General features: G+C 43.0%; 1 protein-coding gene across 1 annotated transcript; it reads right to left on the bottom strand.

Moving 5' to 3' along the window:
• Positions 1 to 248: 248 nt before the first annotated feature.
• RAP2A (RAP2A, member of RAS oncogene family) lies at positions 249 to 21,081 on the bottom strand. Its single transcript, XM_073664170.1, has 2 exons — positions 20,433 to 21,081; positions 249 to 2,212 (listed from the first exon to the last, which is right to left on the bottom strand). Exons 1-2 carry the CDS (start codon positions 20,744 to 20,746, stop codon positions 1,975 to 1,977), a joined length of 552 nt encoding a protein of 183 aa, XP_073520271.1. The 5' UTR covers positions 20,747 to 21,081; the 3' UTR covers positions 249 to 1,974.
• Between the last annotated feature and the right edge of the window lie 1,213 nt (positions 21,082 to 22,294).

Genomic DNA, 22,294 nt, shown 5'->3' with positions numbered 1-22,294 from the left:
AGTTAGGAAATCTTCAATCTGTAGGTTGATTTGACAGTTTTATACCAAAGCCAGAAGTGGGTAGAAACTGAACTAAATACATACTTACTGTTGGATCCACTTTTGGCTTTGGCTCAAAAATTAATCAAACTTCATTGGTGATTAAAAATGAATAAATAAAAATAATTCTTTTTTCCTTCTTTTGCCATGTCATACATATTTGGTAATCCTGAGAGTAGCTCCTGGTGGTAAAATATACACTCCAAAGCTTTTATTACTTTGCAATAACATATTAGTATTTATTTTTATGTTTGTCAAACTTTCAAAATAAAAAATATTCTTAAATGGAACCAAAAACAAAACTAAGTTAAATATAGTTTATTTCTTGCCAGTTGTTGAAAAATGTGTGCTGCAAAAACCAGTAACATCTGCCCTTTCAATGGTTTTTTATGGAAAGCATTTCAATCACTTGCAAAGAGATTTCCCAAATAAAAGGACAGGCAAACTATGATATTTATAAATGCATAACTGCATTTCAAGGTGCGTGGCAATCTGAAAGACTGTTTTCAAGACCAGAAAAAAAAAAAAACCTGCAGGGAGTCAAGTTCTTTCACCCACAAAGTATGTAGTGATTTAAAATGGCTATTTATGGGAGGATGGGGGATCAATCACATGTGCAAAATACAATATTTGACTGTAATTTTTTTTTTTTTACTTGAAACAAAAATACAATAACTCTGGATTGATAACAGCATTCCATTCATTTTACTCCGCAAAAGTAAAAGGGTTAAATTATGGATTTAATTGGAAGCTGTTTAGGCAGGGCAGGAATATGAAATATGGAAGAAAACAAATCTTAAACATGAAGTAATAACATAGTGCTAAAATTTAATACTCCCCAAAGTCCTTATTAAAAAGCAGCTAATGAGAAAAGAAAAAAGAAAAAAGGAAAAAGAAAAAAAAAAAAAAAAGACAATTTTCTGGGTAAGTGACATAACACATTCTATTCTGAGCCACAAGAAAGCACTTCTCTGGGATAGTTTTACACTGTGGAGCAAATACAATGAACCTCAGCTCAAATACAATAATTGTAAACCAGCATACAAGTGTACGGCACATTCACACAGCTTCTCACTCTCACAAAAGAAATGAAAACTATTCTACTGAATATCAGGTTTTTTTTTCCATAACCGTATGCAGTTTTGATTTTCTGCTCTCAAATTGTAACTCCATTGAAATTTCGTTTCAAACAAGGTTAAGCAGGTAATTTGCATTTGTGTGCAGCTGCCCATGCAAATAATAAATACTTAAGTCCAATCCAAATGAAACGACGTAACTTGTGCACCTCGTCACAGCAACATTCACTTCACAAATAGCCTGTCAGCATCAAGTTAAAAAAAATTCCTTATCTTCACCTTCAGTCAAATTGATACGCTAAATAGAAACAAGCCCATAACATAGTGAGACCCATGTCCGAAGTACTGAGGTCCATAATCATTGGGAAGCGTACGGAAAGTAAAACCTTGCTCCCTCAACTGGATGCAACATGGCTTAATTTCCCAAAACAAGACTCTCCCACGTCCAAAGTCTTCATCTTCTGTCTCCACTTGTTAGATGGGGTAATTCAGAGTGGTTAGGATTCGTTTCAGACACACTATGGGACGACAGTCAGTGCTGTAAATATAAATGCCCCTTGCTGTCCAGTTCAGGAAGAATACCTGCAGTGGTTGAGGTTGCCGCTTCTTGTATGATCTAGCCTTGATCTTGTAAGAACAGTCTCTGTAATCTAGGGTTTGTTTGTTTTTTAATGTGGCGGATCATGATTGCTGTGTCAGCTGTAGAAATGAATGCCACAAATTATTTTAGAAAGTAAAATTCTACCAAATGCAAGCCTCTCGCAATGCTTTTCTTTGGGTAAACACATGGAAAATAAGTAAAACTTTTTTAAACCTTTGCAGCTAAAATAGTCATGTCTACCTAAATTACATAAAACTGCTATTGTATATTGCACGCAGAACAGCAAGGGTCATCCTTATCAGGCTGGGCTGCATAGTTCATTTGCCTCACGATTTCTGCAAAGAGCTCATCCACCATAGTTTTACTTTTCGCTGACGTTTCCATGAAAGGACATCCCCAGTCTTCAGCCAAAGCACGGCCTTCGTTGGAGGATACCTCACGCTCACTTTCTAGGTCAACTTTATTGCCAACCAAGATTACTGGCACCTTCTCATATCTGTAGGGAAAGAAAAAAAAAAAATGACATCTCTGTCCAACACATAATACGATTATATAGCACATATGCTACAAAGCAGGTATAACACTTCACTAGCAGCCTGAACACTATGTAATGAGCATATCCCCAAGATCGAAACAATAATGACGCCAGAAGCAGCTTGATAAAGGCTAAAGCTATTCTTGCAAAAAAAAAAACACTTTTGTCCCCACTAGGTTATTTTACGATCTTTTCTCACTTGTTCCACGTTCACGGCCCTATCGTGGCTCAGATCCACTAACGGATTTTTCACACTTCGGGCAGTCAGAAAGATGTTTTACATGGCCGACGATCGTATCGCAGTGCAAGGACTGGCCGACACATCTCCTGACCCGAGTGTGACAGCGTGCAGTATTTCTATGCAGCTCTCACTGTCTGGTCAGGAGAGGTACCGGCCAGTCCATTTACTAAGATGCGATCGTCGGCTGTGTTATATGTCCATCTGACAGAGCCCTTATTAATATTAAATGCATATAGTTTTTTTTTTTTTTATATATAAACCCCTTTTTTTAATAAAATGGTACAACAATATAAGTATCAGTGTACTGGCACAGAGAGTAAAGGTAATGCGTTCCTTTACTAAACTGTGAATGGCATTATGTATAAATAATGTTATATAAAAAAATAAAACATGAGAAAAAATAAATAAATAAAAGTTAATTAAAAATCATTGTACCCTACTGTAATGCAGCAATGGAAAAATGGGGCTTTACACAAAAGCCCCAATATAGGTGTCTTATAGGAGGGTTGAACGAGCAAGGCCGCCGTGAATTTCTCCCCATTGTTTGGCTATGTGCAGATGCTGGGCTGCATAATAACGCTATTAACCTGCAAATTTACGTCATATCTGCAGGTTAATAGCGTTTTTTTCTGGTGACAGGTTCCCTTTAATACAAGGCAGGATCTTATTCTGCAGTATACTTAGTTTCCTTCATTTTTCATGTCTCACCTGGCTTTAATTCACCTGTTATAGTTGTATAGATGGAAATTATTGAGCCACTGTGATTGGATATTGCATTTACATGTGATCAGATCATATATCCATTTAACAACAGCGAACCAGCACTATATTATACCTTGAATAAGGCTTCTCGCTGAAACACGTTGGTTTTTGAGTTACATGTGATTTGCCAGTATCATCTATTTTTTTTTAAAGGAACCGATAAATGTGAAGTTTCCTCCATCTTTTTCATCGCTGGAGGAATGCAGCCCTGACCTGGGCGTCTCCATGCACTGACTCCCTATTGCCACTCCAAGTACTGCCAGATCTGGTGATCTGACTCTCCCTTCCCATTTCCCCCCTCTCTATAAATGTTATTTTATGGGGCCATGTACAAGAGCATGTCCGAGAAAAAAAAAATCAAAGCAAGCACGATTTGCATCCGATATTCAAGGAGTCAGTGGAAAACATCAGACCACACTCCGATGACATCTGAGTGTGGTGCAATTTTCACGGAGTGACAGAATGGAGAAGATGGAGAGATGTTTTGCTCCATCTTCTCCACATCTGAGAAAATCAGATCACACTACGATGATACTCTAACTAGAGTTTGATCAGAGTGTGATTAGCAATCAGCCTGATTTATTCGGATGAGAGAAAATACGGTGGTGTGACCATAACCTATTACACATGGGTAAAGCCTAGATTCTTAAAGAGGATCCATCAACTGTCTATACAGGGCTGTGGAGTCGGAGTCGTGGAGTTGGTGTCCATTTTGGTGGAGTCGGTATAAAATGGACAGACTCCAACTCCTAAAATATATAATAAATTGGGTACAGTAGTTAAATGTAGTTTGTGGGGAATATTTTTTTCATAAGAATTTGGGAAAGTTATGAAATGTCCTATAAATGTCTTTTGTTCCTGATCTAAGGATCTCGGCTTTTAGTTGAGATGAATCTATGCTGCACTTTATGTACACGCTCAGTAGTGAGGCCGGGCTGTGAAGTGAATTAGAAAACCTGTCTGCCAGAGAGATGGAAGCTGAGAGGAACCTCCACGTGTGTCAGGTATAATCACACAGATCTGCAGTGAGATCAGGAAAGCAGAGACCATCACACTGGCAACTCTCCCTTTTATAAATAATAAGTTGTGATGAGCGAGCGTGCTCAGTACTCAACAGAGCATCTTACTGCTCGAGATGTTCGGCACGTATTTCCGGGATGCTCGGGTCCCCTCCCCGCATGTTTGTCACTCTTTAGATAGCCAATTAACATGCAGGGATTGCCTGCCACGCACTGTAATACCACAGCAATGTTGGTTGTGGCATTACAGTGCTTGACTGGCCGCACAGCGTCATCAGGTCTATATCAGACCTGGCGCCGCTGTGCTAGTCACAGTCACTCCGGAATCAGACAGTGTAGGGAGAAATTTGCTTGTTTTAGTCAGGTATTCACAACAATATATACATCTAAACTAACAGTCCTTCTGAGGACTAATCCAGCTGCATATATTACTGGTGAGGCTGATAGCAGGAGTTAGGTAGGCAGAGTTTGTGGACAGTGTATACAGCACAATAGGGTCCACTGCAGTTCTGTCTGCTGCTGTTACAGATATCCATAGCCCTACATATCAGGGCTATTTTTTTTTTTTTTTTTTATCTAAATCCTGATTATTTGCTTAAAAAGCAATACAGTACTCCATTTTACTGCTCCATTTGCTTGTTAGCAGAATACAGACAGATTTTTTTGATTTTATTCACATTGCTGTATTGTGGAAGCAGAGAAACTTTTCCATCATCACACGTGATCCCATATTACTGTGGTAATAATCGTGACATTTTTTTGGAGTGTGCCAAATATTCCACTCCATTTAAACTCAGCCATCTGTGTATAGTTGAACCTATTCACACTTGGTCGAGACCAATACCATTTCTATAAAACCACTTCCTAAAACCGTGGTCACCAGACGTGATCCCATATAACTGCGGCAATACAGACATTTTGTGGAGCGGGTCAAATATTCTACTCCATTAAAAATGGTAAAGGTGTGTGGCAAGGGACGGGGAAGTGGACGTGATGGTGATGGTACATGCAGAGGCAGAGGCTGAGGCCATGGGCAAGATGAAATTGTGCCTGCTGAGGGAGGACAACAAACACTCACATCATGCCGCTCGACCTTCCTGTCCCAATTACTAGGGGGCCGCGGAACACCACTCTTGAAGCCAGAGCAGTGTGAAAAGGTTGTTGGTTGGATTGCAGATAATGCTTCCAGTCACTTTGCCACCACCACCAACCTGTCTTCCACATGGTCAAGTCTCAGTAGCCGTGAGTCTGGACCACATATTCCTCACCCTGATCCTCCTTTCTCCCAACATGCAGAGTGCCTGGAAACAACTGATCCCACACTTGGACACTCCGAAGAGCTGTTCATTTTTCCATTTATAGATTCAGGCCTCTGTGGCTGTCACCGCTGAACCTAGGCATGGTCATGTGTAACAATGGCCGGAACCTGATGGCGGCTCTGAAGCTAGGCAACCTCACACACGTACCATGCCTGGCCCATGTGCTCAACCTAGTGGTTCAGTGGGTTCTCAAAACCTATCCGGATCTGCCTGAGCTGCTGTTCAAAGTACGCTGCATGTGTGCCCATTTCAGAAAGTCACCTACAGCTTCCACCGCCCTCGCCGTATTTCAGCAGCATTTGCAGCTTCCAGCTCACCGACTGGTGTGCGACGTCACCATGCGTTGGAACTCAACGTTGCAGATGTTGGGAAGGATTTGTGAGCAGCAGAGAGCAGTTGTTGAGTCCCAGCTTCAACACGCCCGTCGGCATTCAGGTCAGCCTCCGCACATAAGAACTGAGGAGTGGGCATGGATGTCAGACATCTGTGTCATCCTCCAAAACTGAGAACTCGCCAAGATGGTGAGTGGCGATGACGCCATCCGTGGCACTACAAGTACCAGTTGTCCCAATGCGTTTCTCCCCCTCCTGTTGTAGGGTTCATCAGAGGGCCAGTGTCTGGAATGGACACTTGAGAAACACTGTTGTCTCACTCCTACCCTCAGACCTATTGAGGTTATCTCCTAAACATGGTCCCATGATGAACAGGAGGGGGAAAAACGCATTCGGACAGCTGGTAGTTGTAGTGCCACAGATGTATACTTCTGGACATGCTGGTTACAGGCTGTACTATTTCACATCCGAAGATTATTTAATCTGGATACCACTAAGTCCATGAGCAACAGATAAGTCCTTCTGTTGTTGTAATTTGGAAAAAATTTTATACTATCAGTGTCTATTCATTTACTAGGCTGACATAGCCCTTCCCTTGGCCTGTTAGAGTATAGAATTTGTTAGGTATATTCTGATATCTCTGTCAATACTACAACTTTTGACCTGTTGTGTCTTTGGGACTAATGTAATATAATTGTTGGCATTATTGCATTTTATTTCTGTGCGCTGTTTGCATGAACCCATGTATCTTTTGAGGCCTCTTTGATGTACACTTTGTGATTGATACAAACAATAGCACTATTGCACTTTTTCTTTTGTGTGCCTACTATCTATGTCCTAATTGCATATAGTGCTTAATATTGAGAGATAGCAATCTGAATATATTTTGGATATTTACTGGTTTATGACACTGACTTTCTCTATTACTCTGTACTTTACTTTACCACTTCCCTTTCTTCATTTGGGAGAGAATGTATACTCATTGCTTTTTCTATAAATGACTCAGTGTGAATTAAACTGTACCACAAGATGGATGTTACATCCATTATACAATACTTTTTATACATTTGTATGGGTATATAGAGGAATATAGGGCTAATAAGGGATAGCAGACGTGGAGCGGGGGCACCAACACGCATCGCTAGGGTGTTAACCACCCGCTGTTAGGTAAGGCACAGCTTTCCCAGGGAAACCGAGGGAAAGTCTGCATGTGTGTCTTTACACCTACCTGATTACCCCACCCCAATAGAGATACCTATTTTAAAGGATGTTTTTTTGTACTATTGAGTAAATAGTTTTTAAGGGGTTGTTTAGTTCTTTATGGTCTGAAATATATGCATTTAGCCCACTTTGTATACCCTGCCTTGGGTAATATGTCGTTATAATGGAGGGTGTCAAATTTTTTGGCAGCCCTTGCAGTCACTGCATGGGCATCACCAGTATAGGAGACCAGCTCCTTAATAACAGGATTTTTTTTTTAATCAGGCCCTATATGTCTCTTCAAAGGGGTATTGGGGTTTTTCAAAATTTTGGGGAGGCCTTGAAGTCACAACATACGCTATAAAAATAAAGGAGACCTGCTCCTTAATAATGGGAACAACAACACATAGACAGCTGATGGCCCTCTAACAATAGTAAGGGCCGACTGCTGGCCCTTTAATTATAGTAAGTGCCGCCTGATGGCCCTATAAAAATAGTCTTTGTGACTTTCAGAGTCCCTCCTTCATAAATGAAACAGGATCTGTCTGATCATGTCTCACATACCACATGGGCAGATAAGGTAGTAAAATGTTAAAATGACATTTACCGGTGAATGTATTTTTCACCGTTGAAAGCAATGTAAAAGTTCAAAAACGCATCAAAAACACTATGTGTGAACATAGCCCAAGGTGTGGAGGAGGAGTTATTTATTTTGTGTTATATGCAAGTCATTACCCTGGAAAGAATGTTTCTTAACGTTTTTTCCAGGAAAATTAATTTTAGTTTAGTTTTTGTATGTTTTATTGTGAGTCGGTAAAAGTGGCGTGATACCTCTGACAACGTTGTTGACAGCAGAGACCTGGGAGTCAGAGATGCTTCCAGGGGTTTTCCCCATGCTGTTTCCATGTCATTTGAGCGCTGTTCCCATCGATTAGGGCAATTTTTAGGCCTCCTGCAGACCTATGGGAGGGCGCCGGAAAAATGCTCGACTTACATTGGGCTCGTTGCTCGGGTCGAGCACCTGAGCTTTACGATTTGCTCGACCCGAGCAACGAGCACCCGAGCATTTTAGTGCTCGCTCATCACTAATAATAAGCTCTGGAGGTAGAGTTATCTTCAAGGCAGCATACTCTCCATAGCCTGGAAGAGGTCATTTACATAAAGTGATAAAAGATGATTTATCCATGACAAGGCATCTGATATGAGGCATACAGGTATCACTGTCCTTAGAAGTCTATAAACTGTATGCCCATATTAATAGTTTAGATAGGTCAAATATAGTGACAGATTCCCTTTAAGTTCATTAAGACGCTTGGCATTTGGGTAGCCAAAAAATAGGTTAAGGGAGTTATCAAGTATTTTCACTATTTGCCCACTAACTTAATGTTTATAAACAGAAAAAAAATTCTGACCAAATTTGCTTATCTTGCCCCATTCCGGATGTATAGCTAGATGTCCATGGGATTCTGCATACCATTGTTGCCCTGGCTTACTGGGACATTTCATACAATGGTTTCCTTTTCCAGTCTGCAACCAGTGACAGGCCGCCTCCACAGGAACAGGCTTCACCAGAACCATTGCGAGCCTGTCAGCTGACATCAGTGACATCTTCCAAGCTCTCAATCTGCGCAGTGCAAATATCTTAGGAGAGCCTAGGGCCCACAGCCTTGCAGCTCCAGGACACCCCCTTTTCCCAGCCCGGGGCCCACAGCATCGCCCCACTCCTGCTGCCGCCGGCCTCCTGAAGCAGCGACCTTGCCTCCTGGGCCCCCACTCTCCACAGCCAAAGACACCCCCCCCCCCAGTAAGCTACTGTAAAATGGGACTATAAGACACGCCTCCATCTTAGTTAAAACATTTTTTCCTATTTTCCTTCACAAAATTTGGGGTGCATCTTCTAGTCCGCAAAATACGGTACATTAACAAAACTGCTAGATCCACTATAAAAAATAAAAAAATTCAACTTGGCTTTGGAAAACCCACATTGTTTGCCCCTCTTAGTGAAATGATTTAATGTCCCATATGAGTAGTCAGACCAGTTTACACAAACGATTAGAACAATGAAGATTTGATCCAACTCCTGTGACTCAAAAGGCGAGAAAAAATGGTCATGAGGTACTTGATGTACAAATGCATAAAAGACACATCCTGTACAATCTTCCCTGTGATTAACCATTACCACGGTCATAGCCTGCAAGTTAAGAAATATTTATGTCTTTAGAATAGAGCAATTTACATTGGCCAATAATTGCAAAATGACCATCTTCCAATTGGCATTTTGTTTTGAAAACACCGATAATCACATGACAAACTTGCGAAATGCTCATTGGTCAGATGAAATTTTAAACACGAGTAAAAAAAATCATTGATTTTGGCTATACAGCTCCCTGTATAAATAGGACATGTGCTGCCAATAGAATTGCAGTTGGCTTATCAGAACAGGCCATTAAGGACAGCTTCTGCGTAGTCAATAAGCTGTCGTTTAATGACCGCAATTGGGATGTATAACTGCAGGCTTAGCCACTGTGATGAACTGTTATGGTGGCCATACACGATATGCTCTGTTCACATGCGTTTTTGTTCCTTAACCACTTGTGGACTACCTAATAACTTAAAACATCGGTACGATCCACATGTGACTCAACAGTGACTATCAAAAACATCCTTGCAGAGTCAACAGCTGCGCAGAGATCGCTTAGCGGCCGGAGCAGGAAGCCTGAATTACAGAGAGGACTTGACTCCCTGTAGAGAAAGCAGAAATTGTTTACCATCACTGCGTTCCTGATCACTGTATACACAGCACTGAACAAGTGCTGTGTATACAGTTTAGGAAGCACTAATGAGGTTTCCTCCACCCGTCCTAGCAATCATGTGATTGCACGAGTGATGAGAGGAAGCAGGAACTAATGGGTCTTGTAGACCCAGATCAGCTCTGCTGTGCAGACAGGAGGCTGCATATGCCTTGTAACTGGGGCTAATATGGCATCCCCTATTGCAAGGGAAATGCACCTGGCCATGAACAGGAGAAAATGGCCCAGTCCTGAACTGTTCTATAGAGACGCAAAGGATACAGAGAAATAAAATCCATGTGGTGGATGAATCTGTTGCATATTGAATGCAAATAGCAACCCAATCATCCCAATGACTACAACGGAATCATTCTGGTGTCCGTTATTTTACAGAGAGAAGTCCAGCCTGCTTCATTAAAGGCGATATCCGGGACCTTAAAAAAAAAAGTGCCGAAGCACCAACAAGCATGTAGTTGCTAACAGCGGCAGTCATTGATCGCTCCTGCCGGAGATTCAGCTGCTCAGTGTCATTAGAACAGTAGTTGATTTTCCTGTTGACAGGAATGGACTACTGGCGTCATGTTGATTGACAGCCGGCTTCCCCCAATTAGGCATCAAGGGGCGAGCTGTCAATCAGCATGACACCAGTAGTCCCACGCTGTCGACAGGAAAAGAAACCGCCGCTCTGCTGACGTGACGACAGCGGAAGTCTGTGACTGCTGTATGCTGGTGGAGAACAGAGTCAGGGATAACAGGCAGGCAGCAAATAAATGCCCGTTAGTGCTGAGGCATATTTTTTTTTCCTTTTTAAAGTCCCAGATATACCTTTTAAGGACGAACAAAACTTGGCAATATGCCTTCAGTGTCAGGAAACAATTGCTCTCAACATGACTTTTTTTCTTGCTTAATTTAGCATGAACAGTACAAAAAATAAAAAAGCGCTCTAGAAACCCTCAGTGTGACTCCATATGAAATCAGAGGTACAATATAGCTCCCATACACTACAATAGGATCCATATAAATGCTTCTTTCAAAACGTAGTTGTAACGTAGTCAGAAGAGTAAGGCCCACATATAGGACTTAGTGAGTCTTTAACTTGAGGGCAAAGGAGGTACAGGCAACGTTCACACGTTGAGGATTTTGGGCAGTATATCACATCAGTATTTGTAAGCCAAAAATGCAGACGTGGTGCACATGTTTCTATTATTCTTTTCCTCTGATTGGTCCTCTCCTGGTTTTGGTTTACAAATATTTTGTGAAATACTGACAAAAATACTGAATGTGGCCATACAAGAAGAAGAAAATTCACCCAGGGCCATCAAGAGTCCCGTGAGCTTTACTAGTCAATTATCTTCTATTTACAAATGTAGTTTATGTAAAATGAAAGTCTCTTTCCACTCATTTTCATAAATGGATCAATGGCCACGAGTATATCATGCATTAATAATGTAAAACTAACAATATTTTCTCACGAGTACAGTACATGTTTACACAAAGCATTCATTCTCATGTTCTGCTCTGTCTGTACATGTATATACATAAAATTTATACACATGGAAGGGAGCTTTAGATGGAATTTATTCTCAGCAACTTCTGTATGTTTCTATGGGCTTCACTGGGTACTTCAGTTGCCTTCCAATACTGATTGGTCCTGCAGAGTGTGGATATGGAGCAGGGAAAGTATATTGCGAGTCCTCTGGGGATATTGACAGATGTGAGTGCATTCACTCTAGCCTTCTCTGGAATATGTTACCACCATACAAATGATTGGCAATAAATACATCTGTAGTGTACATTACTGAAAACATAAGGCTAATACAAATTTGTTCACAGCAGTACACATTTAACTCCTTGTCAATCTGCAGTGTAGTAGCAGGCAGGGGTCCTTGAAGGACCAGCAGCCTGTTATTAGGGTACTCTGATCCTGTGGGCACCATCATTGACTCCACGCTGTCAGCAACAGGATGAGCTGTAATGCACAGGGCGGGTTCCTTCTACAACTAACTCCAGAAAGCACTGACTACAGAATGGTGGTTAATGACAGCCGTAGCATCTAAGGCAGGAGTCCCCATCCTGTAGCTCATTAGCCCCATGTGGCTCGCGGTCCCATGAATTGTGGCTTGCAGCTGTCTGCCAGATTGGTGCATTAGCTCCAGGTCTAGCTAACAGGTGTGAAGGGCACATTTTTTGGAGTAGCCCTGCACAGAAAAGCAGATCTGGATGCACATATACTGGTCTTAGGTTTAGAGATAATTTAAACATGATACGCTGGGGCAGTATGATACTACCTGTCAGAGGAGGTGCTTGAAGCTGGATGTGACAAGTGTGTTGGGAGTGCTACTGGGAGAATACTGAATGGGGGTATTGTGGGAACCCCTGGATCTTGGTATTCTGCTTTGGGGTGATTTCTGTGGAAAACCTTTGGTTATCATTATACCTGTAATGGGGGCTTTGGTGGCCACCACTGTGAGGGGGATGGAAGCTGGATGTTTCTCCCGACCCTCTCTCGGCGCTGAATGTGGCTCTCAAGGTGAGAAAGGTTGGGGACCACTGATCTAAGGCATTTGATGTCCAAGAAAACATGCTTAATTGATACAGTAAGCCTTCTACTCTTGTCAAGAGATGCCAATGTGTTACCATGCCACTCAGGGACCAAAGGCTCCACAAGCCTGCCATTAGTATCTATATAGGACATGTCAGTAGTCAATCAATAAGTTAAACATACCCCGAAAAAAATGTAAATAAAAACCAATATAAAGTCATATCTCTTGTAATGACAATGAATTAGTAATGTCCTCAAGGTCTAAAATAGACAGGTCTTCAAGGGGCTGAAGAAGAACAGATTACCTCCTTTCAACTAGCAAAAAGTTCAGACACAGGATGGCTTCTCCAGCCTCTGTATATCACTGTATGAAGTAGCCTGCAGAATGAGTTAATAGGTATTTAGGCAACCTATTCCGAAACTCTGAAAAAGACACTTGGGCATATTGGCAGCCTTACCATTAACTTGTATTATAAAGTATAAAGCACCATCAGAACACATCTTTAACCTGTGTGGCATATTTGGAAACCTGAAGTGGTTAAAAGGTGCTCAAGAGGCCGAACATATTAACAGGTCGTTTTACATAGAAATGTACAGTACAGACCAAAAGTTTGGACACACCTTCTCATTTAAAGATTTTTCTGTATTTTCATTACTTTGAAAATTGTACATTCACACTGAAGGCATCAAAACTATGAATTAACACATGTGGAATTATATACTTAACAAAAAAGTGTGAAACAACTGAAAATATGTCTTATATTCTAGGTTCTTCAAAGTAGCCACCTTTTGCTTTGATGACTGCTTTGCACACTCTAGGCATTCTCTTGATAAGCTTCAAGAGGTAGTCACCGGAAATGGTCTTCCAACAATCTTGAAGGAGTTCCCAGAGATGCTTAGCACTTGTTGGACCTTTTGCTTCACTCTGCAGTCCATCTCACCCCAAACCATCTCGATTGGGTTCAGGTCTAGTGACTGTGGAGGCCAGGTCATCTGGCGAAGCATCCCATCACTCTCCTTCTTGGTCAAATAGCTCTTACACAGCCTGGAGGTGTGTTTGGGGTCATTGTCCTGTTGAAAAATAAATGATTGTCCAGCTAAACGCAAACTAGATGGAATAGCATGCCGCTGCAAGATGCTGTGGTAGCCATGCTGGTTCAGTATGCCTTCAATTTTGAATAAATCCCCAACAGTGTCACCAGCAAAGCACCCCCACACCATCACACCTCCTCCTCCATGCTTCACGGTGGGAACCAGGCATGTAGAGTCCATCCGTTCACCTTTTCTGCGTCGCACAAAGACACGGTGGTTGGAACCAAAGATTTCAAATTTGGACTCATCAGACCAAAGCACAGATTTCCACTGGTCTAATGTCCATTCCTTGTGTTCTTTAGCCCAAACAAGTCTCTTCTGCTTGTTGCCTGTCCTTAGCAGTGGTTTCCTAGCAGCTATTTTACCATGAAGGCCTGCTGCACAAAGTCTCCTCTTAACAGTTGTTGAAGAGATGTGTCTGCTGCTAGAACTCTGTGTGGCATTGACCTGGTCTCTAATCTGAGCTGCTGTTAACCTGAGATTTCTGAGGCTGCTGACTTATCCTCGGAAGCAGAGGTGACTCTTGGTCTTCCTTTCCTGGGGGGTCCTCATGTGAGCCAGTTTCTTTGTAGCGCTTGATGGTTTTTGCAACTCCACTTGGGGACACTTTCAAAGTTTTCCCAATTTTTCGTACTGACTGACCTTCATTTCTTAAAGTAATGATGGCCACTCGTTTTTCTTTACTTAGCTGCTTTTTTCTTGCCATAATACAAATTCTAATAGTCTATTCAGTAGGACTATCAGCTGTGTATCCACCTGACTTCTGCACAACACAACTGATGGTCCAAACCCCATTTATAAGGCAAGAAATCCCACTTATTAAACCTGACAGGGCACACCTGTGAATTGAAAACCATTTCCGGTGACTACCTCTTGAAGCTCATCAAGAGAATGCCAATAGTGTGGAAAGCAGTCATCAAAGCAAAAGGTGGCTACTTTGAAGAACCTAGAATATAAGACATAATTTCAGTAGTTTCACACTTTTTTGTTAAGTATATAATTCCACATGTGTTAATTCATAGTTTTGATGCCTTCAGTGTGAATGTACAATTTTCATAGTCATGAAAATACAGAAAAATCTTTAAATGAGAAGGTGTGTCCAAACTTTTGGTCTGTACTGTATATATTCAATCTTTTGGAGTGTTTTATGAGCGCTTTTTGGAAGTGGCTTTTGAAGCGAGCCCGCTCCTGAAAACATATGAAGGTATGAACATATCCTAAGTGGATTTATGACCAAATGTTGCCTTTAGATAATAAAGCAGACTAACCTGACTTTAGGACTCTGATCCAAATGCTCTGGGGTAGTGATGTGGATGCCGCATCGCGGGGGCCTATAAGGAGAGGCATGCAAGTTGACAGCGAGAAGGTTTGCTTTACCCTGGTCCGGCTGACACGGGGTACAGGTGTGGACAACGGACTAGGGTCCTACAAATATTTTTGCTCTACTCTACCTGTAATACATCATTCAGTACAACTATACATATGAAATTATTTAAAATTAAAAAAACATAAGAAAAAACTGAGTAGAATTCAATCTGTAGGTTACATGGTGCAATATAGGCAGAACTCAAGCCTCCATAGCACATTCCAATATATCGGACAAGAAGAAAGCTAATTCTTCCCATCAAAATAGTGGACACAGACAGAACCCATAAGAAGTCAATGGGCCTTGTTGGTGTCTCATGTCACTGATCTCAAACTCATTCTCATTTTTCTCCTATCTTGGAACAGCATTCCTTCAGGTGGTTACTCCTGAAAACAGTATTGGGCTATATGCACAAGGTGCGTTTTTGATGCTGTAAATTAACGTATAAATTACCCTGAAAAACGCCTTGCAAAACTTATTACAGCGATTTATATGAGATTTTGCAAGATTTGTGCACATGATCAGGATTTTTCTTACAGAATTTCATGTGTGTTAAAAGAAGCAGCATGTCCATTCTTTGGCTGCGTGCCCACTATGCATTTTTCAAGCATTTTTTGCTGCGGAATTTCCGCTGCGGATTATCATTGCAAAAAAATCAGCAGCATGTCCATTAATTTTATGGAAACGCGGAGTAATCTCCGTAATTGACTTGCATTGAATCACAGAATATCCGCATGTACACATGCGGATATTAAGCGATTCAATGCGCGGATGGTACCCGGGTCTGGAGAAGAGGAGACTCTCCTCCAGACCCGGGTACCATAGTACCTGTAGTTAAAAAAAGAATTAAAATAAAAAATAACCTTATACTCACCTTCGGATGGCTCCCCGGCGGCTCGCGGTGGTGTAAAAGGACCTTCCATGACGTCATTTAATTTTGCGGAAGCGCAGCGGAACTCCCCCATTGACTTGCATAGAAACCGCGACTGTACATTTGTACAAGCGGCTTCTATGCGTCTCTATGTGCGGATGGTACCCAGTTCTGGAGGAGAGGAGACTCTCATCCAGACCTGGGTACCATTGTACCTGTAAAAAAATAATAAAATAACAAATAAAGTTATATTCACCTGTCCGGCGGCTTCTCTCTGAATGCCGGCATCGCTTGAGGACCTGCGGTGACGTCACAGTCATGTGACCGCAGGCCCTTCACCGCTCTGTCTCGCGATATGCCGGCAGCCGGGAACCAGACAGGAACAAGCGCTGCTGCACACGCCGGGGCCTCGGGGGTGAGTATAGCTTTATTTGTTTTAATTTTTACGGTCACACTGTATAAATCCATGCCGTTTGCATGGATTCATACAGTGTGACCTAGTTGTCAAGCACTTTCCAAGTGATGCTATCGCCTGGAAAGCGCTTGTCAATCTGCATGCGGAAACGCATGTGAATCCGCATGTATTCTGCAGGAAAAATGCATGCACAATCTGCATGCGTTTTTTCTGCCAGGGAGATGCAGAAATTTTCTGCTTCATTTCTGCATCGTGGGCACATAGCCAAATAGTCAAAAGTATCATCTTTGAATTGCGTTTCCCTCATTTAAGTGAACGAATATGCCAATGGGCATGTCTGAATACTTAGACGTAACCCCCTTATGAAGTGCTCAGTTTGGAGACTAGAGATCGTCTCACAACCTTCAGAACGCAGACATGGGGAACCCACAACACTATTCCTAACTCCTACAGAGATGAATGAAGAGAGCCCGCACATCCACGGCCTCCTCTCCTGTCATCTATTGGTAATTTTTGGCCTATACTGTGGATAGTGCCTAAATTTCTCATGAGAAAGCCCCTTTAACACAATGTAAATAGCCCATATACATTTTATGTGTTAAGGGGGCATACACACTGTTCTAAAGGGGTTCTCCAGTGAAAAAAGCTCTGCACTTATATTGGTGTTACAATGGAGCAGCAGCGCACTTGCCCAACAGCCGCGCCCTTCTAATAGGGATAAGTGCCCTGTGCTGCTGATCCAGCAGTCGGGTACCCGTGGATAGGTGATAAAGGCGTTCTCCGGTAAAATCAAATTAAAGTTCTACACGTAAACATCTAACTTAGGGAAAAAAAATAGGCACAATTGTGTATGAAATTAAATTCAGGAATATGCCTTATTGATCATATCTACACATGCGTCCTGGTTTATAGTCACCCTCTCCTGGTGTTGGACTCTGCACTTCAGCTAATGTCCCGACAATAGCTTCCACCCTTTCTTTGGTGGCAAGTAACTAGTGACAGGATGAAGGCTGACTTAGTCCATTAGACAAGCAAGTCATCCCTCTTCTGCGTCATGGCTGATGCAGAGACAGAAAGATAGTGGCATAACTAACGAACGGAGCAAGAGTCAGCCCCCTTCAAACAACTCAATAACACGAAAGTAGCAGCCGGGATCAGTAATGGGGTTCTGAAACAAGGACACGAATGCAGATTTGAACAATAAATTAGATAAAATGTATCTATTTTTCATTTCATACACAACAGTTACATGGAGCCTTGTATTTTCAAAGATGCTAGTCTTGTGTCAAATGAATTGTTCATGGACCAATCCAACAGCCAGCTGAATTGTGAATGCAGCTCTAAACTATTAACAAATTCCCTCAACTTTTTATGTAGTTTCTCTACAAACTGAGGTGGACAGAATCCAGTCAGACAAATGCTCACAACTGGATATATTCCAGGTGCCAAGTAACAAATGGGTCTAGAAATGTAATAATATTTTCCATGTGCTTGGGATCAGACATATGATAGATTTTCAAGTAGGATAATAAAGATACAAGTCTTTAATGTACGATTTTCCAAGCTGGACTGTGGATCCCTTTTTCTTTTCCTTAGAAATTTCCCTCCTTCAATACTAGAGCCTAGATGAAAGTCTTAAATGCCATATGCTCTGGTGAATGAGACATATCTGATTACCGGAAAGCAGACACTATTAAGGATTTATAAAACCTAAACACCACTTTCTTAGCCACATATCTTGTAACTAGAAAAGTGCTTGAAAGTATGACTTATCTGACCTAGTAGATGTAGAGAACAATACATAAATAAAAGGATACGGCCCTGATTCTCAATGGTGTTTACGCCAGTGATTTAAAAAAAAAAAAAAAATCTTCAAATGTCGCAGAATTTTTGAGCAACATGAAAAATTTTGCAACTTTAGACAGCTTCTCAAAAATGGGTGGAGGCGGGGCAGCACAAGGCAATGCCCGCCAAATTCATTAAAAGTGGCAATGTTCCTTTAGCCAGAAATGTTACTCCAGTCCCTGACCAGAGTAAAATTTCTGGCGAGATGCACCCGACTCATTGAGTAGCGTGCGCCACTTAATGATGGGTGCCCTGTGGCTAAATCTGGTGCCATGCAAAACAGTGTGCCAGTATTAAGAAATCTCCCCCAATTTATAAGTATGTGCAACTCCAGTACATGTACAAGAACAAATAGAATAATAAACCTTGTATCTAATGTGATTATTCCATGGACATAGATTAGTCTCCCAGTGCGAGACCCCCATTTATATAACAATACAACAAAATCCACATCTAGGAAGCAGCCAGTTGACCAAAATGGACCAGAGCAGTTCAACCCAATTGTACTCATTACAAAAGTGGCAGTATAATGATAAATGGCTCTGTCCATACAGCTATGAGACCACAGACTGGAGTATGGTATGTGGCACAAATAACATTAGAAAAACACCAGAAATCTGGCAAGTGGCATTGATACACCTTCATTAGAGTCTCTAGCTCTTACTAAAAGTATTGCACTGTTTAATAAGTCACATTTCCCTTACTGATCAATGGAAAACCAGTTCCTCTTGTGGCAAAGTATCATGAATGGCATCAGTTATCTGCTCTAAAAAGAACATACATAGTGGATCTTCTATTTGACCTTCAGTAAATCGTCCCCCCCCCCCAATACTTTTTTTAATCCCATTCTATGCGCACTAAAGACACACTGGTAATATTCTTGTGATTAGTTATGGTCAATTTTAATGTTCCTGCCAGGGGTCACGTTGTTGACTCACATAGGAAGATCACACTATGGAAGAGGAAGATCACGCTATGTGGCGTCTGCATGGGTCCAGCACCTGGATCATGCACAGATGGCATTTAGCTTCTATAAAAGCAGGAGGGAAGAAAAGAGCATGACATTAGGAGCTTTTCTTGCAGGAAGTTCCAGACATGTTGCATGCTGGGAATTGCAGATATTAGTATCACGCTGAAATTACAGACATGCCCGACACCAGGAGGGGGAAGGATGTAAACATGAGTGGCCACTGGAAATTGGAATGAAAAAAATGGAGAATTGTAAAAATTTTTATACAAACCGCTTCTACTGACCGAGGCCTGGCAAAAAGGGCCTCTACCTTATGTAACTATAGCACAAACATCTATAATGCAAGGATGACAAACTGAACCTTAAGATGTTAGAAAATTATCGTTGTAAAGATCAGAGTACACAGTTTACCATCTATGGATGCAAATAAGAATGTTTCCATTCACGGGATGCCAGCCAGGTAAATGCACATCGTGTACATTTGATTTTTCATTCATATTTGCCAGCAGAAAATCCACAGCATATTACAGAATCAGCTGGTGGGTGAGATTTTAAAACTCATCCATACACTGCAGGTTCTTGAGTGTAGATTGACCTGCGGGATGGATTTAGGAATTCACAGAGAACGTCAATGCTTTGAGGATTTTACTCTTTGCAATGCAATGGATGAAATCCACATATAACATCTGCAAATAACCTTAAATTACCTGATGAACACAGCCGCAGTCCATACACTTCTTTAGGGCATATTTATGGCTCAGCTGGGGTGGGATTCCTCCATGCGAGTCCGCTCTATGAGCCAGAATGCATACCGCCTCTGCACTAGTGCCTCCCACTCTGGCGGGCTTTACCATTCTTGTAACAGGAGGGTCCCCCCTTTACATTCTTAGGAACTGAAACAAATCAAATGTCCATCTTTGCTATATGCTTGGACTAAAACACTGGACAGTATACTTACCTTCTGAAGACCTCCGTGTCCGCCACTAGCAGTAGACAGTGGTGACAAGCGGCTACCTGGGATGGGGACACGGCAAGGTGACGCAGCGCCCAAACAGGTGGCAGAGGATCAATGTGAGATCTCTTTAGTAACATGCAAAGTCTGCCTCAACATTGGTAAATAACCTGACCCCTCCCCCCCTTTAAGCATTAGTTACAGAAACCCCTTTAAATGTTGACATTTCCTTCAAGATTATGTGACAAATTCCATTAATGTGAAGAAGGCAAATAGCAACAAAGTGCAGGCGATGAGCTGTGCAGACAGGCTGGACGAGGAAGACAAAGGCTGATCCAGAGGCCGATCGTGTGCGGCAGTGCCAGTCTGTGTGCAGGCCCAGACCATACAATGGAGGACTGCAGAGCCCCCCGTACTCCCAGCGATCACCACGCCCTAACACGGCGCCCCGGACCCCTGCGCCCACCTTTTCACGCGGATGATCTGGTCCCTCATGGGCTTGATGTCCTGGAAGCTCTGCTGGTTCACCAGGCTGTACACCAGGATGAAGCCCTGCCCGTTCTTGATGTACAGATCCCGCATAGACGCGAACTGCTCGGTGCCGGCCGTGTCCAGGATCTCCAGCACGGAGGGGGACGAGTCCACCTCGATCTCCTTACGATAGAAGTCCTCAATGGTCGGGTCGTACTTCTCAATGAATGTTCCGGTCACGAACTGCACGGTCAGAGCCGACTTGCCGACCCCGCCGCTCCCCAGGACCACCACCTTATACTCGCGCATCGTCCCCCTCCGCTCCCCGGCGGCATGCACCGCTCCTCACACCTCGCCGCTTCTCCGCCTCCTCCTCCGTCGTCGCCGCCGCCCCTCTGCAGCGGCTTCCCGAGGCATGGGAAAGAGGCCGGGCTGCTTGGCCCGGTACCCGGAGAGCTGCCCCCACCGCCTCCTGTGCCCACTGAGCGGTGCTTATCCGCTAGCCGCCCCCGGCGTATCGCGCCGGCCTCAGCACCCCTCCTCACTGGGCTCCCAAGCCTTGCCCCCGGCGCGTCACCTCGCACTAGCCGCGACTATTGGCTCCTACGTCTATTTCCATAGGAACTGTCTATCCTCCAGAACACGGGGAGGAGCCAGCTGACAGCACCAATCACCGCCTCCTCCTCACGGGATGATGCGACGAGAACAAGCGGCATCAGCAGCCACAACCAATCACTGCGTCATATCATCATCAAATCATATCTAGCCATGCCCCCTGACGTCACAGCGCCGCACAGACAGAGGAAGATGCTGTTGCTGAGGGGTCAAGTTGTGTGCAACAATCATAGTAATAATCAGCGCAGACAGAGGCCAGGTACAGTGTGAGGAAGAGAACCAAGGGGAAGAGCTCTGTACTGTGCCCCTATACATTACACAGGTACAGTGTGAGGAGGAGAACCAAGGGGAAGAGCTCTGTACTGTGCCCCTATACATTACACAGGTACAGTGTGAGGAGGAGAACCAAGGGGAAGAGCTCTGTACTGTGCCCCTATACATTACACAGGTACAGTGTGAGGAGGAGAACCAAGGGGAAGAGCTCTGTACTGTGCCCCTATACATTACACAGGTACAGTGTGAGGAGGAGAACCAAGGGGAAGAGCTCTGTACTGTGCTTCTATACATTACACAGGTACAGTGTGAGGAGGAGAACCAAGGGGAAGAGCTCTGTACTGTGCCCCTATACATTACACAGGTACAGTGTGAGGAAGAGAACCAAGGGGAAGAGCTCTGTACTGTGCCCCTATACATTACACAGGTACAGTGTGAGGAGGAGAACCAAGGGGAAGAGCTCTGTACTGTGCACCTATACATTACACAGGTACAGTGTGAGGAGGAGAACCAAGGGGAAGAGCTCTGTACTGTGCTTCTATACATTACACAGGTACAGTGTGAGGAGGAGAACCAAGGGGAAGAGCTCTGTACTGTGCCCCTATACATTACACAGGTACAGTGTGAGGAGGAGAACCAAGGGGAAGAGCTCTGTACTGTGCCCCTATACATTACACAGGTACAGTGTGAGGAGGAGAACCAAGGGGAAGAGCTCTGTACTGTGCCCCTATACATTACACAGGTACAGTGTGAGGAGGAGAACCAAGGGGAAGAGCTCTGTACTGTGCCCCTATACATTACACAGGTACAGTGTGAGGAGGAGAACCAAGGGGAAGAGCTCTGTACTGTGCCCCTATACATTACACAGGTACAGTGTGAGGAAGAGAACCAAGGGGAAGAGCTCTGTACTGTGCCCCTATACATTACACAGGTACAGTGTGAGGAGGAGAACCAAGGGGAAGAGCTCTG

This window comes from Phyllobates terribilis, unplaced genomic scaffold (genome assembly GCF_046119375.1).
Source record: "Phyllobates terribilis strain yellow unplaced genomic scaffold, ASM4611937v1 Scaffold_2__4_contigs__length_985480577, whole genome shotgun sequence".
In the NCBI taxonomy this organism is placed as follows: Eukaryota; Metazoa; Chordata; class Amphibia; order Anura; family Dendrobatidae; genus Phyllobates; species Phyllobates terribilis.
This window is presented reverse-complemented; position numbering and strand designations above follow the sequence as displayed.